This window comes from Tribolium madens, unplaced genomic scaffold (genome assembly GCF_015345945.1).
Source record: "Tribolium madens isolate multiple individuals breed KSU strain unplaced genomic scaffold, Tmad_KSU_1.1 Scaffold_11;HRSCAF=98;Tcas5.2_LG3b, whole genome shotgun sequence".
NCBI lineage: Eukaryota > Metazoa > Arthropoda > Insecta > Coleoptera > Tenebrionidae > Tribolium > Tribolium madens.
Genome location: NW_025400975.1, coordinates 8,131,398 through 8,145,140, shown reverse-complemented (window position 1 = coordinate 8,145,140; position 13,743 = coordinate 8,131,398). Strand labels below are relative to the sequence as shown.

The 13,743-nt window shown below is 33.0% G+C and overlaps 1 protein-coding gene across 1 annotated transcript in view; it reads right to left on the bottom strand.

The window, feature by feature from the left end:
* The window catches only part of LOC123005118 (low-density lipoprotein receptor-related protein 2), a 110,032-nt gene that overhangs the window by 19,556 nt on the left and 76,733 nt on the right, over positions 1-13,743 (bottom strand). The window contains exons 13-19 of the mRNA XM_044398740.1: positions 13,160-13,485; positions 12,454-12,845; positions 8,437-9,083; positions 3,347-5,493; positions 1,152-1,333; positions 839-1,095; positions 591-781 (exon numbers count right to left, since the gene is read on the bottom strand). Of these exons, the coding sequence (XP_044254675.1) occupies positions 591-781; positions 839-1,095; positions 1,152-1,333; positions 3,347-5,493; positions 8,437-9,083; positions 12,454-12,845; positions 13,160-13,485 (4,142 nt within the window). The remainder of the gene's footprint in view (positions 1-590; positions 782-838; positions 1,096-1,151; positions 1,334-3,346; positions 5,494-8,436; positions 9,084-12,453; positions 12,846-13,159; positions 13,486-13,743) is intronic.

Here is a 13,743-nt window from a genome sequence, read left to right as displayed (position 1 = left end):
TTATACAGGGTGCGCCAGAACTCGCGCCCCAGAGAAAAATGTCATATAAGGTAAGATACCAGGAACATGGAAAAAAATGTTAAAAAAATTTTATCTATAAAAATTTCGAAGTTATGAGGGTTTAAAGTTTACACTTTAACTCTATTTATTTCTGTTGGAAAAATAATTTTCCAAGTTTTTTTGCTATAGGCTATTAAAAGAGGAAACAAGGAAGCTGTATCCTAAATTGTAACTCTATTCAATGTTATTTGTGGCTTTTATTGTCAAAATTTTTGTACCTTTTAAATAATTGTAAAAAAACATATACAAGATCATCAGTATCATTAAATAGATATAAAAATATGTCAAATGTCAAAAAATCAATGTCAAAATTTTTTGACAGATAGAATTTTTTAAACATTTTTTTCATGTTCCTGGTATCTTATCTTACTTGAAATTTTTTCTCTGGGGCGCGAGTTCTGGCGCACCCTGTATAATTAAATTTGATTAAGGTATAATTTGATGTTTCTATTACTAGTGGTAAAAAATAAAAAATTCGAAAAAACTAATTTTGCAATTTCACAAATTTTTAATAAATTCGAATAACTTACTGCATTCGTGTCTGCTGTCCTCATCGCTGTTATCCAAGCAGTCATTATCGCCATCACAGATATAAATTCGTGGAACACAATTTCCGTTATCACAAGTGAACAAATCACCGAAACAAGTCCGGCCCTCACTCTTGCAATACTCCGGCGGTTCGTCAGCTCCATCACCACAATCATCATCACCATCACAATACCTAAAATAATTTATTTCGTGTTATAATTAAATTTTCATTTGAATTTTTTCCACTAACCAAGTCGCAGGAATGCAACGATGATTAGGACACCTGAAACTATTTTGAGGACAAGTCCTTTGTGCACAATGCAATGGATTTTCATCGGAATTATCACCGCAATCATTATCGCCGTCACATAACCAATAAGGTTCGACACAAATGTTGGTTTTCTCGCATTTTAGGTGGTTAGCAGGACATGTGGTGTTTTGGGGACAACGTTCGTGGGTCTCGTCAGATGTCACGTTGTCTTTGCAGTCATTTACGCCGTTGCAAACCTGTATATGTGTGATTTGATTAAGCAAAAGTTTGGGGAAATACTTGGTTTTGTTACCTGAGACATGGGAATGCATCTGTGATTGGCACAAGTGAACTCCCCGACAGCACAAGGTGGATATTGGCAATCCTTTTCGTCGGAACCGTCTTTGCAGTCGTTCTCGTGGTCGCATTTCCATGATTTGAATATGCAGCGACCGTTGGCACAACGGAATTCGTTCGGGGAGCAAGAGTGGAAAGCTGAAAGAAAGATAAAAATTACTAACCTACCTCAAAAAAATAGAAAAATTACAGCTTTCCAAAAATCGGTATGAAAAATGATTTTTTTGTATCGTTTATCCGATTATTATGAAACTTCGCATGTCAAGGGAAAAAAGGACACTTTTTGATATGGTGTAAACGAAAGTCTTGTAAAAGCTATACATTTCCGGTAACAATGAGACCCTTACAGTTTTTGGGTCATAACTCTTTTTTTCAGCCTATTAACACGTATTTTTGATGCCAAAAATCAAAAGCGCAATCATTTTTTTTATAAAAAAGGTACTCTTGTTCCATATCGCCAAAATGTACCGTTCTCGAGTTATTTGGGTTTAAACTAAACTCTACACCGCGCTGCAAAATCAAAAAGTAAGAATTTTGAGCGTACCAATTATCGTGGAAACAATCCACTACGAATGACATAGCTGTCACATTTAATGTCAATTTCATTTAATCCAAAGTAAAATTTGATTATTTCGTCAAAATTTTGGTACCCGGAGCGGTCTATTGCCAATAACTCCGGACTTATTGGTAATAACATCTTATGTTTGGTACCGTTGGAAAGCAAATTTAATTTTCTATCATATAAAAAAAGATCAGTGTTCTACGATAAATAGTTATCGAGAAAATTTGTGATAAAGTCTAAAGTATGGAAAATATAAATCCGACTATAACTTCAAAACTATTAGGAATTTTGCAGTTTTTTTGACGCCAATCGATTCCCCGGAACATTTTACATAGGTTTAGGTCAAAATATTATGTCATTGAGGCACAGTTTTGCCGCAATTTACAAAACAAAAAAAAGTAAAAATCTGCTAACTCGAAAAATTCGTAATTTTTTAAATTTAACCCAATAACGTTTTATGCACTTTTTTGAGTGTTTAAGACCTCTATAAATGTAAAAATCACAAAATTTTGCCAAATGTGTTGTTTTTGACTATTTTGCACATTTATTAGCATTTAAAAACACATTAATTGCTAAAGATTTGGCCAAAAAAATCGTAAAATTAGGTCTAAAATGCGTTATTTTTACTTATTTAGCTAAATTAAGAGTGACTTTCAGCAAACAGTAAATTTTGAAAAATTTGTCAAAACAAGTTAAAAAAATTACAGAATGAAGAGTGAAATGTTTTGTTTTCAAATGGTTCTCTCAATTTAAAAGATTTTCTACTTTTTTACTTGTTTAAAAAATCACTAAGAAACTCATTTAAAAAAAAAAACAAAGCAGTAAGTCTAAATAGAGCCGAAATGTGTTATTTTCGTCTCATTTCACGAATTATCGCGGTTTTTACTTAAAAATATGCTAGTTTTAAGATATTTGCCAAAACTAGGCTAAAAATTGCAAAATTTACCTTACTTCTTTTCAAAATTAAGTCTAAAATGCATTTTTTACTACCTCGTGCAAACTTAATTCTTATTTCGCTCGATTTAGATCGTTATTCTACATTGAAAAATAACTGTAACTTGTCAAATAAACTTCGTTACAGATATACAGAGTGATTACAATCCATTATTAGTTCCTCTGAAACCACTTGAGTTATTTTCATAAAATTTTACAACAAAATGTCAAAAAAGATCAGTGTTTAACGATAAATAGTTATCGAGAAAATTTGTGATAAAGTCTAAAGTATGGAAAATATAAATCCAACTATAACTTCAAAACTATTAGGAATTTTGCACTTTTTTTGACGCCAATCGATTCCCCGGAACATTTTACATAGGTTTAGGTCAAAATATTATATCATTGAGGCACAGTTCTGCTAACTCGAAAAATTCGTAATTTTTTAAATTTTAATTTTTTTAATTTTAACGTTTTATGCACTTTTTTGACTCTTTAAGACTTCAGAAACATAAAAAACGTTATATGGATCAATTTTTTTGGATTTTTGTCGAAATTTTGGTGGATTTTTGACACCCGAAGCTCCGGACTTATTAGTGATAACCTCCCATGTTTAGTACCGTTTTAAAGCAAATTTAATTTTCTATCATACTTACAGCAATAATTGGTGTCTTCATCACTATTATCTCCACAATCATCCTCCCCATCACAGGCCCACATCCTCGAAATACACCTCCCATTAGCACAATAAAATTTACTCGTATCACAAGTCAAATTCTTAGCGACACACATCCTCCCCTCATTGACCAACTTCGTATTATCATCACATCGACACTCCGCCGTGGAATTTGGTCCAGGATGACAACTCTGTGCACACCCACCATTATTAATATTACACGGATTGACACTACAAGTCTGTCGTGTGGTTGTATAAACTTGAATATCCCTAGGACTATCCTCCAATCTCTTAACCATCTCGACCATATTATTCCCGGTGTGTTTCTCAGCCCGATAAACACCTCTTAGTTGCAAATCGGTCCAGTAGATATAATCCCCATGGACGGTTATGGAAAACGGGTAAATGGTCGCAGAGACGAGAACTTCTCGGTTTTGCCCATCCAAATCCGCCCTTTCGATCTTCTCACGCACGGCGTCGGTCCAATACAACTTCTTGTCCTTATAATCAAGGGCTAAACCCGAAGGTTGGGCCAAATTCTTGTCGATTATGACCCGTTTCAAGGACCCAGCCATGGTGGTTCGGATAATTTTGCCATTGGTACCAAATTTCCCCCAGTCGGTATAGTAGAGAGTACCTTTACAAGGGTCGATAACTATAGCTCGAGGACGCTCCACTCTAGCAATCATCACTAAATGTGACCCATCTAAATTCATGGCGTAAATACTGTGGTTGCTAGAATCCGTCCAATAAACCTTCTTTTGGGTCCAGTCGTACGCAATCCCTTCGGGATTAATCCCGCGACTGATGATATTCTTAATATCGGTGTTTTTGGGATTAGTTGCCGGCATATAAGCGATGCGGGCCCATGGCCGGATTTGGGTAAACAACAATTTCTGGTCTTTGTAGTCAAAATCGATCCCTACCACGTTTGTGAGGTTACCAATAGGGCTAAAGGGTGTGTTTGTGGACCTTGGATCGAGGTTAATTGCCCTTATTTCAGTCCGTGTCGAAAACACTAGATACTCATTCGCGTATTCGCATTTCCGCCCGTCGGGGGCGAGGTTCCCGGTCGCGCAATCGCACTTGAGGGTGCTCCTCGTGGTTCCATCCCCCGGGAATGAGAAACAGAGTTGTTCACAACCCCCATTTCGGAATTTGCAAGGGTTGGTCTCATCGGTGGGTTGGTTGGTGACGTCGAAAATGGCAATGTCGCGCAACCCTTGAAGGTTGGTCCGGACTCGCATGGGAAGGGTGGTATTCCCTGGAATTTTCGAGGCTTTGAAGACAGTCCTGAGGTTGCGGTCGACCCAATAAACCTCGCTTTTGTGCACTGCGATACCCATTGGGTTGGGTAAGTTGCGTCTGATGATTTGGCGGTTACCCCCACTGTGGGAGATTTTCTGGATGGTGTCGAGTTTGGAGTCGATCCAGTACACGTCATGGGTGTTCATATCGATGGTCAAATCCGTTGGGTTGCTTATCCCCGAGGTGATGAGGGGCCCCCAGCCCGACCCGTCCAGATTAGCCTTTCCGATCCGGGGGTACTGCCCATAATCGATCCAGTAGAGGATGCGTTTCAATGGGTTCACTGCTAGTTCCCTTGGGGAGTCAGTAGTAGTCTTGAAAATCACCTTCCGGTTGGTACCATCCAACCAACACACTTCCACATAATTCTCATGGGGGAACACATTGGTGAAATATAAATTCCGGGAAACCCAATCGATGGCCAATCCCCGGATTCCGTTACTCCCAATTCCCGTTTTGATGATGTGTTGGAGTTCGGTTCCGTTCGGCCGGATTCGGAAGATTCCGTTCCACGTGACGCGATTGTGCTCCACCCAGTAGATCCAGGATTCCAGGTAGTGGACGTCGATGTGGAGGATGTGGTGGCCGGGGCCGCTGATGGGGACCATGGCTTCGGAACTGTCTTTGAGACTGTAGCCTCGGACCATGTCGAGTTGGGCTACCACAGCGAAGGTTTTGTAAGGGGTGCAACTTATCTCGTTTTCTTTTTTGTAACCGACGCCGCAAGCGCAAGAACGGGATTTGCCCTCGCCGGGGAGGCAGATCTGTTCGCAACCGCCGTTGCCTTGCAGACACGGGTGGTCCACCATTTGACGTTTCCTGTTAAATTTTTTTTTTTAAATATACTAAAAATGAAAAATTTTAATTAAAGCTTTGGGAACGGTTTTAATTAGGTAAAATGCCTTTTTGATTTTAAAATTTAATTTTAAAAGTTTCGTCCTAATACAACAAATATAACCCTTGTGTCCTTTATTTTAGTGTTTTTTCAAATTTTTTAAATACAAATCATTTATTTATTTTTTTTTAACTTTATTTCGGGATTTTGTTATCGCCTATCTGTTACTTTCGTCACTCCTAACAATGTTTTTTCTGTATGAAATAGTAAAACCTTCTGACTCGAAGTTTGTTAGTAGAGTTAGGAGTGTTGACTATAAAAGAAATTTGGCCAAGGAATGTGTAATTTATTTAATTGAATTTTTTAATGTGAGGTTATGACATGAATTCATTATGTCTTTCGACGTAACAAAAACAAAAATAGATTTCCAGTTTATTAATAGAAAAATTGTGAAATCTGAAAGTATGAGGTTTCGAAGGGGGAGAAATAAATTTAAATAAATATAAATAATGAATTTTGACAAAATCCGATAGTGTGAGTTTTTGTTAATTATATAAAATATTTGCAAATCAGATAGTGTGAGGTTTAGAAGGGACAAAATCGGATAGTGTAAGGTTTAGAAGGGGGCGAGCCGCCAAGCCGCGATCCCCCTTTACAAATTTTAACAAAAACTGATAGTGTGAAGTTGAGAATTTTGACAAAATCTGATAGTCTCCAATAGTCGCCCCCACTGTCTTTTGCAACACAATGTTTTAAAAAGTCCCAATTGACAATTTTTTAAATTTGAGCATTTCTTTACGAAATATTTAAATGTTTTCTTGCAAGTCTAGAAATTTTTTAAGCCAGTATTTTTTGATATTTTCTTAGTCTCCCCAACTGTCTTTTGTAACACGATATTCTCAAAAGTTTCAATTTACATTTTTTTAATTTGAGCATTTTTATTTGAGAAATTTTTCAAGTTTTTTTTTTGCAAATCTAGATATTGTTTAAACCAGTATTTCTAGACTCTTCCTTAGTCTCCCCGACTGTCTTTTGTAGCACGATGTTTTAAAAAAAGTCTCGATTGACATTTTTTTTAATTTCTTTAAAAAAATTTGAAATGTTTTTTTGCAAGTCTAGAAATTTTTTAAGCCAGTATTTCTTGACATTTTCTTAGTCTCCCCAACTGTCTTTTCTAACACGATATTTTCAAAAGTCTCAATTTACATTTTTTAAATTTGAGCATTTCTATTTGAGACATTTTTAAACTTTTTTGTTTGTAAATCTAGATATTTTTTAAACCGGTATTTCTAGACACTTCCTTAGTCTCCCAGACTGTCTTTTGTAGCACGATGTTTTAAAAAATTCTCGATTGACATTTTTTTAATTTAAGCATTTCTTTAAGAAATTTTGACAAAATCTGATAGTGTGAGTTCTACTCGGGGGCGAAGCCCTCAACAAAGAAATTTGTTTTTGATTTTGCGCCGAAACTGCAAAGGCATAACATTTTTGCTTAACCTGAAACGCGCAAATCTATAAATAAAACTTTATTATTATTCTGACTCAAAAAGTTTATTTTTCTCGTGATTTTGGAAAAAGCAAAAGAGTTTATGCAAGTTAAATAACAAAAATTATTACAAGTCAATAGAAAAATTAATGATTTTTCTTAGGAGCCCGTATGATAGCAAAAAGTTTGTAAATAAATTGTGTTTTTCTTAAAATGTTCAAACATAAAACCAAATATTTTCAAAAAAATTTAATGAAAAAATCCCTTTTTATAGAAGATTTAAATTAAGAAATCTTTATTAACAAAAAAGTACGCACGCAAAACTAAAACTGGACAAAATATTTTCAAGCAAAACGGGAATATCCCAAAGCATTCAAAAACATACTGAATTTGTTTTTTATAAAACATAAATTTTTATCTCAAATATTGTAAATTAAAAAACATTTAAGATTTTTTAAGATTCTATGACCTATTTTTCTATTATAGGTTTTTACTGTCTTTTTTTTTAGGATCCTTTTTTTGCATTTTTTAATGTCCTAAAATCCGGTCTCTAGTTGTAACACCAAAAGTATTGCATAGTTACTTTGCTTAGTTGACCGCCCCCAAAGCTTTTATAAATTTTAAAAACAAAAATGTCCTTCTCTGAAAAAAATATTTCACTTTTTAATTTTTCTTTATTTATTATTTTGTCAAATATTTTATTTTTATATTTTGTTTTTATAAAATTTAAAATAATTCCAATGTTAAAATTAAGCAAAAATTAGTTTGGAAGTAGCTCAAACTGCTTTATTTTAAAAGAAATAAGATTGAGCCAAATCGATTGAAAATAGCACAAATTGCTTTATTTTGGCCTAGACAGAGATTTTAAGCAATTATTTTTATAAAATACTTTAATTTAGAATGATTTCTGTGTTAAAATCAAGCATAATTGGATTGAAAATAGCTCAAATTGCTTTATTTTAGCAAAAAAACTGTTACTTAAGCATTTATTTTGTTAAAAACCTTAGATTCAGGTTGATTTTCGGCTGAAAATTAAGCCAAATCGCTTGTAAATAGCACAAACTGCTTCATTTTGGCCGAAAATTTGATTTTAAGCGATTATTTTTATAAAATACATTAATTTATAATGACTCCAGTGTTAAAATTAAACAAAACTAGATTGAAAGTAGCTCAAATTGTTTTATTTTAAAAGAAAACTGTTATTTAAGCAATTATTTTGTTGAAAATCTTTGATTCAGGTTGATTTTCCGCATTTTTAGCTCTATTTAAAATTTCAATTCTTAATATTTTCGTTCCTGTGGGAAATAGAGGGTTGGTTTTGCCCTTAAAAACCCCAGCAAACTCTAAAGTTTTTACTGTTCTATCGAATGGAGTGGAATGAATTGAGAAATTGTTAATAACAACTGCTAATTGTTTATAAATTATTAATTAAAGTAAATACCTGTAAATCGTGAAGGTCCTCAAGTTGGGTTCATTCTCGAGGATAGTCTTCGCGTTGTTCCCATTGGGCAAGTCAACTCGCATCAACTTCTCATAAACCGGGTCCAAATAAAACAATCGACTTCCCATCACCCCCAACGCCTTTGGTTTCGAAATAGCATTTTCTTCGGTTAAAATAACCTTGCTATTTTTACCATAGTAGTCAATCGAGACAATACTAGGCGGAAATTGCGTACTATAGTACAGAATTTTCGTGTCAATGTCGACTGTGATGGCACTGGGTCGTTCAACTTCGTCTACTAGAACCACAGCATTGGAGCCATCCATGTTGACTTTACCGATTTTCTGTGGTACTCCAGAGCCGCCTTCATCAGTCCAGAATAATTTACCGTCAGTGGGATCAAGACACATGGCGCGTGGTTTCGCAACAGAGGTTTTGTTACCGTCATTGGCGAGAATTACCGTTCGGTGTTTGACTTTACCGTCAACTCGGACGGCTTCAAAGTTGCTAGCGACTCTATTACCGATGAAGAGGTTTCTACCGAGCCAGTCGAAGGCTATTGCCGAGGCGGAGCCCACGATACCGGAGTCAAGGCCAAGGAATTGGGTTTTGTTACCGCCGCTGTAGGGCGTGGTCCATACTGTGAACTGTGAAACAATATTGCCAACTTAATTTCAAAGTCACTGGTACGGAGAACTCAAGCCTAGAGTTTTTTTTTTTTTTAAACAGAGTAAGTAATATTAATTTATTATTTAATCAAGTTGGGACATGTTTCGGCACCCTTGCGCCATCATCAGCCTTCTATTAACAAAAAAAAAAGACGCCTTAAGTAATAAATTATGTTAATACAATATGATTTAGTGTTGAAAATTGTTATTTTAAAATAAAAAAATCACAAGATTAAAAAATTGAAATGTTCACTGTTAAAAATTTTTTCTGATTATAACCAATGCAAAAATATACAGAAGGATTGATTTTTTCCAAAAACTCCTCTTAATAAAAGGTTTAAATTAAAAAAATAAAAATTGGACAAAATATTTTCAAGAAAAACGGGAATATCGCAAAACGTTCAAAAACATAGTGAATTTGTTTTTTATAAAACATAAATTATTATCTCAGATATTGTAAATTAAAAAACATTTATTTTTTAAGATTCTATGACCTATTTTCCTATTACAATGTCATATTTTATGTTTTTACTGTCTTTTTTTAGGATCCTTTTTTGCATTTTTTAATGTCCTAAAATCCGGTCTCTAGTTGTAACACCAAAAGTACTGCACAGTTACTTTGCTTAGTTGACCGCCCCCGAAGCTTTTATAAATTTTAAAAACAAAAATGTTCTTCTTTGAAGAAATAATTCCAATTTTTACTACATTTTTTTTAATAAAAACTTATTTTTAAAGAATATTTTCTTATATATTTTCCTTTTTCACTTTTTAGTTTTTCTTTATTTATTGTTTTGTAAAATATTTTCATTTTATTTTTATAAAATTTAGAATGATTCCAATGTTAAAATTAAGCAAAATTGGTTTGGAAGTAGCTCAAATTGCTTTATTTTGAAAGAAAACTTTTATTTAGGCTATTAATTTGTTGAAATTATTTGATTCAGATTGATTTCCGGTTTAAAATTGAGCCAGATCGATTGAAAATAACTCAAATTGCTTTATTTTGCCAAAAAAAACCTGTTATTTAAGCATTTATTTTGTTAAAAACCTTAGATTCAGGTTGATTTTCGGCTGAAAATTAAGCCAAATCGCTTGTAAATGGCACAAACTGGTTCATTTTGGCCGAAAATTTGATTTTAAGCGATTATTTTTATAAAATACTTTAATTTAGAATGACTCCAGTGTTAAAATTTAACAAAACTAGATTGAAAGTAGCTCAAATTGCTTTATTTTGAAGGAAAACTGTTAAGCAATTATTTTGTTGAAAATCTCTGATTCAGGTTGGTTTTGCCCTTAAAAACCCCAGCAACTTGTAGAGTTTTTACTGCTCTATCAAATAGAGTCGAAGCCCGTATGATCACAAAAAGTTTGTAAATAAATTTTGTTTTTATTAAAATATTCAAACATAAAACCAAATATTTTCAAAAAAATTTAATTAAAAACTACTCTTAATAAAAGGTTTAAATTAAGAACAAAATATTTTCAAGCAAAATGTCTCCAAGCAAAGCGTTCAAAAACATACTGAATTTGATTTTTTATAAAACATAATTATTTTCTGAAATATTGTAAATTAAAAAACATTTGTTTTTTTAAGATTCTATGAACTTATTTTCCTATTACAATGTTCTATTTTATGTCTTTTTTTAGGATCCTTTTTTGCATTTTTTAATGTCCTAAAATCCGGTCTCTACTTATAACACCAAAAATACTGCAGTTAGTTTGCTTAGTTGATCGCCCCCAAAGCTTTTATAAATTTTAAAAACAAAAATGTTTCACTATTTAATTTTTCTTTATTTATTGTTTTGTGAAATATTTAATTTTTATAAAATTTAGAATGATTCCAATGTTAAAATTAAGCAAAATTGGTTTCGAAGTAGCTCAAATTGCATTATTTTGAAAGAAAACTTTTATTTAAGGTATTAATTTGTTGAAATTATTTGTCACAGATTTATTTCCGGTTTAAAATTAATTGAAACTAGCACAAATTGCTTTATTTTGGCCTAGAAAGAAATTTTAGGCAATTATTTTTATAAAATATTTTAATTTAGAATGATTTCTGTATTAAAATCGAGCAAAATTGGATTGGAAGTAGCTTAAATTGCTTCATTTTGGTCTAAAATTTGATTTTAAGCAATTATTTTTATAAAATACATTTAGAATGATTTCTGTGGTAAAATCGAACAAAACTGAATTCAAAATAGTCCAAATTGCTTTATTTTGGAAGAAATCTCTTATTCAAGCCATTATTTTGTTGAAATACTTTGATTAAGGTTGCTTTCCTGCTTGAAATTGAGCAGAAGGATTGATTTTTCCATTGGTTATAATCAGGAAAAGTTTTTGACACTAAACATTTAAATTTTTTAATCTTGTGTATTTTTTATTTTAAAGTGTAACAATTTTCAAGGGAAAGTCATATTGTATTAACATAATTTATTACTTAAGGCGTCTTTTTGTTTTGTTAATATAAATAAGGCTGATGATGGCGCAAGGGTGCCGAAACATGTCCCAACTTGACTAAATAAAAAAAATAACAATTTGTGGAGTTGACTTTAATATTACTTACTCTGTTTAAAACTATAAAACATCCATTTTGGAAAAAAAAATGGATCGAGTTCTTCAATTAAAGTCTAGAAATTACCAAGTCACAATTTTGGTAAAAAAATTGGTTTGTTTGCTCTGTGTTTTTGTCTCTAGAAATTAAAAAAAAATATGGTTATGTTTTCAAAATTTTGACTATTATGAATCTTGTGTGCCTGTTTGCTCTCAAAAATGAGGTTCTTGCTACAAAAAGTTTGAAGAAAAAGGATGTACAGGGTGTTCGGTCCAAGTCGCCCCGGCTGATAACACCCAAACTTACTTCTTTTTTTCAAAAAGTAAATATTTAAGTAATAATATTCATTCTTGGCTTTCTTAATAAATGTATCAAATTTTTTTAGCACATCCGGTGTTGCCGGAAATGCTACCAAATTTAATTTTTTAAATGGAACACCTATGTTTTTTGTCCTCCAAACAATAATAATTGACATAAAAAATACTTTAAACCACTATTTATAACATTTTGCGTATCACACAAATAAAAAAAAAATTTCAAATAAATAAAATTATATTTGCTTATAAAATGTTAAAATTTTTGATGTTTTTAGTCTAGTTCTTAGCAAAAATTACAATCAATAATAATTTTTTTAAATTTTTGTATTCAAAATTTATCAAGGTTTCAAACCAAAGTATACAGATTCGCTCCCCCAACGCCATTTTTTTTGATTTTTTTGACAATTTTTGACGACGCTATAAGCTGCTACCAATTTTTTCACCAAAATTTTGACTTGTTATTTCCGTTAAAAAAAATACTTACATTTTCATCCTCATTTTCCTTGCCCTCCACCCAAAAAACAACACTATTTTTCCGGTCGTACTCAATCTGCACCCCATTTTCGACCCCTACAATGGGGATAAGGAACCCAGCGGAGGTGTCACCTGGTGTGGCAGAAACGTCAATAATTTGGGTACCAGTCATCACCAAAAGTAGCGACAATTCTTCTTCAGTGCATCGCCCATCTGAGATTAGTTTAAACCCAGCCCGGCATTTGCAAGTATAACCGGTGTTGGACGATGGTGACAACAAACAAATGTGTTGACAGGGATTATTCTGACAGGGATTCTCCGTAATTGGTTGTAGAGAGGGATGATGGACGTGGATACTCAAAGGTTGCGAAATTAGATGCGAAACAACCGTTTGATTATTGCCTAAAACAAAAATACTGCTTAATTTCTGAAAAAAAAAAATAAAAATTTGAATTATGTTAAAGTGAATTTTTTTCGTCCATCTATCGCATGTCGCATTACAGCCGGCCGCGGAGTGGGAGTAAAGTGAAAGGCGCTCAGCAGAGCAGCCAAGGCCAATATGGCGGCGCCCATACTGACCGTGTAGCATTTATATTCTTGCTCATTCGTGCTTTGATCAGTGTATTGATGCGAAAAAAAGTTTCACTCGCATCGTGAACAGTTTTTTCAAATTTAATACAAAAAAGCTGAAAAAAATCACACAAAATGATTCAAACCTTTAAATTTGTGTGCTGACAAAACTCGATTGAGTTGACGATCGGTCCAGTATAGAGTGTCCTCAAAAAGGGTTAAAGAGTGTGGGTGGAGGAGGTAGTGACTTCCTGCAAGTACTTGTTGTCTACCAGTTCCATTGTAGTAACAAAAATCGATAAAGTCAAGTTTTGAATCAGCGAAATACACTCTTTGAGTCGCAGTATCTAGGGTAAGTCCATTTGGCCAATAGATTTTAGTGTTGATGATTGTCGAACGTTTGGTGCCGTCCATTCCGATTCTTTCAATTCGCGGGTTTTCGCCCCAGTCAGTCCAAAACAACCATCGAGTGCTACAAGACAAATAAAAAACAATAGTAAAATAATATACACTATTCCAAAAAATTAAAGGAACAAAAAAATTTCCAAAATTTTTTGGTGATTTTTGAAAGAAAAAAATATTTTGAAGCTTTAAGTTTTTAGTTTTGAGATCTTTGGCAATTTTTTTTGAGCTATGGTTATCACGAAATTCGAAGTAATAGCGTGAGAAAAAAAATCTTTGCCTAATCTTCATCAAAATAAAAAAACAACTTTTACAATTCACAATTTTG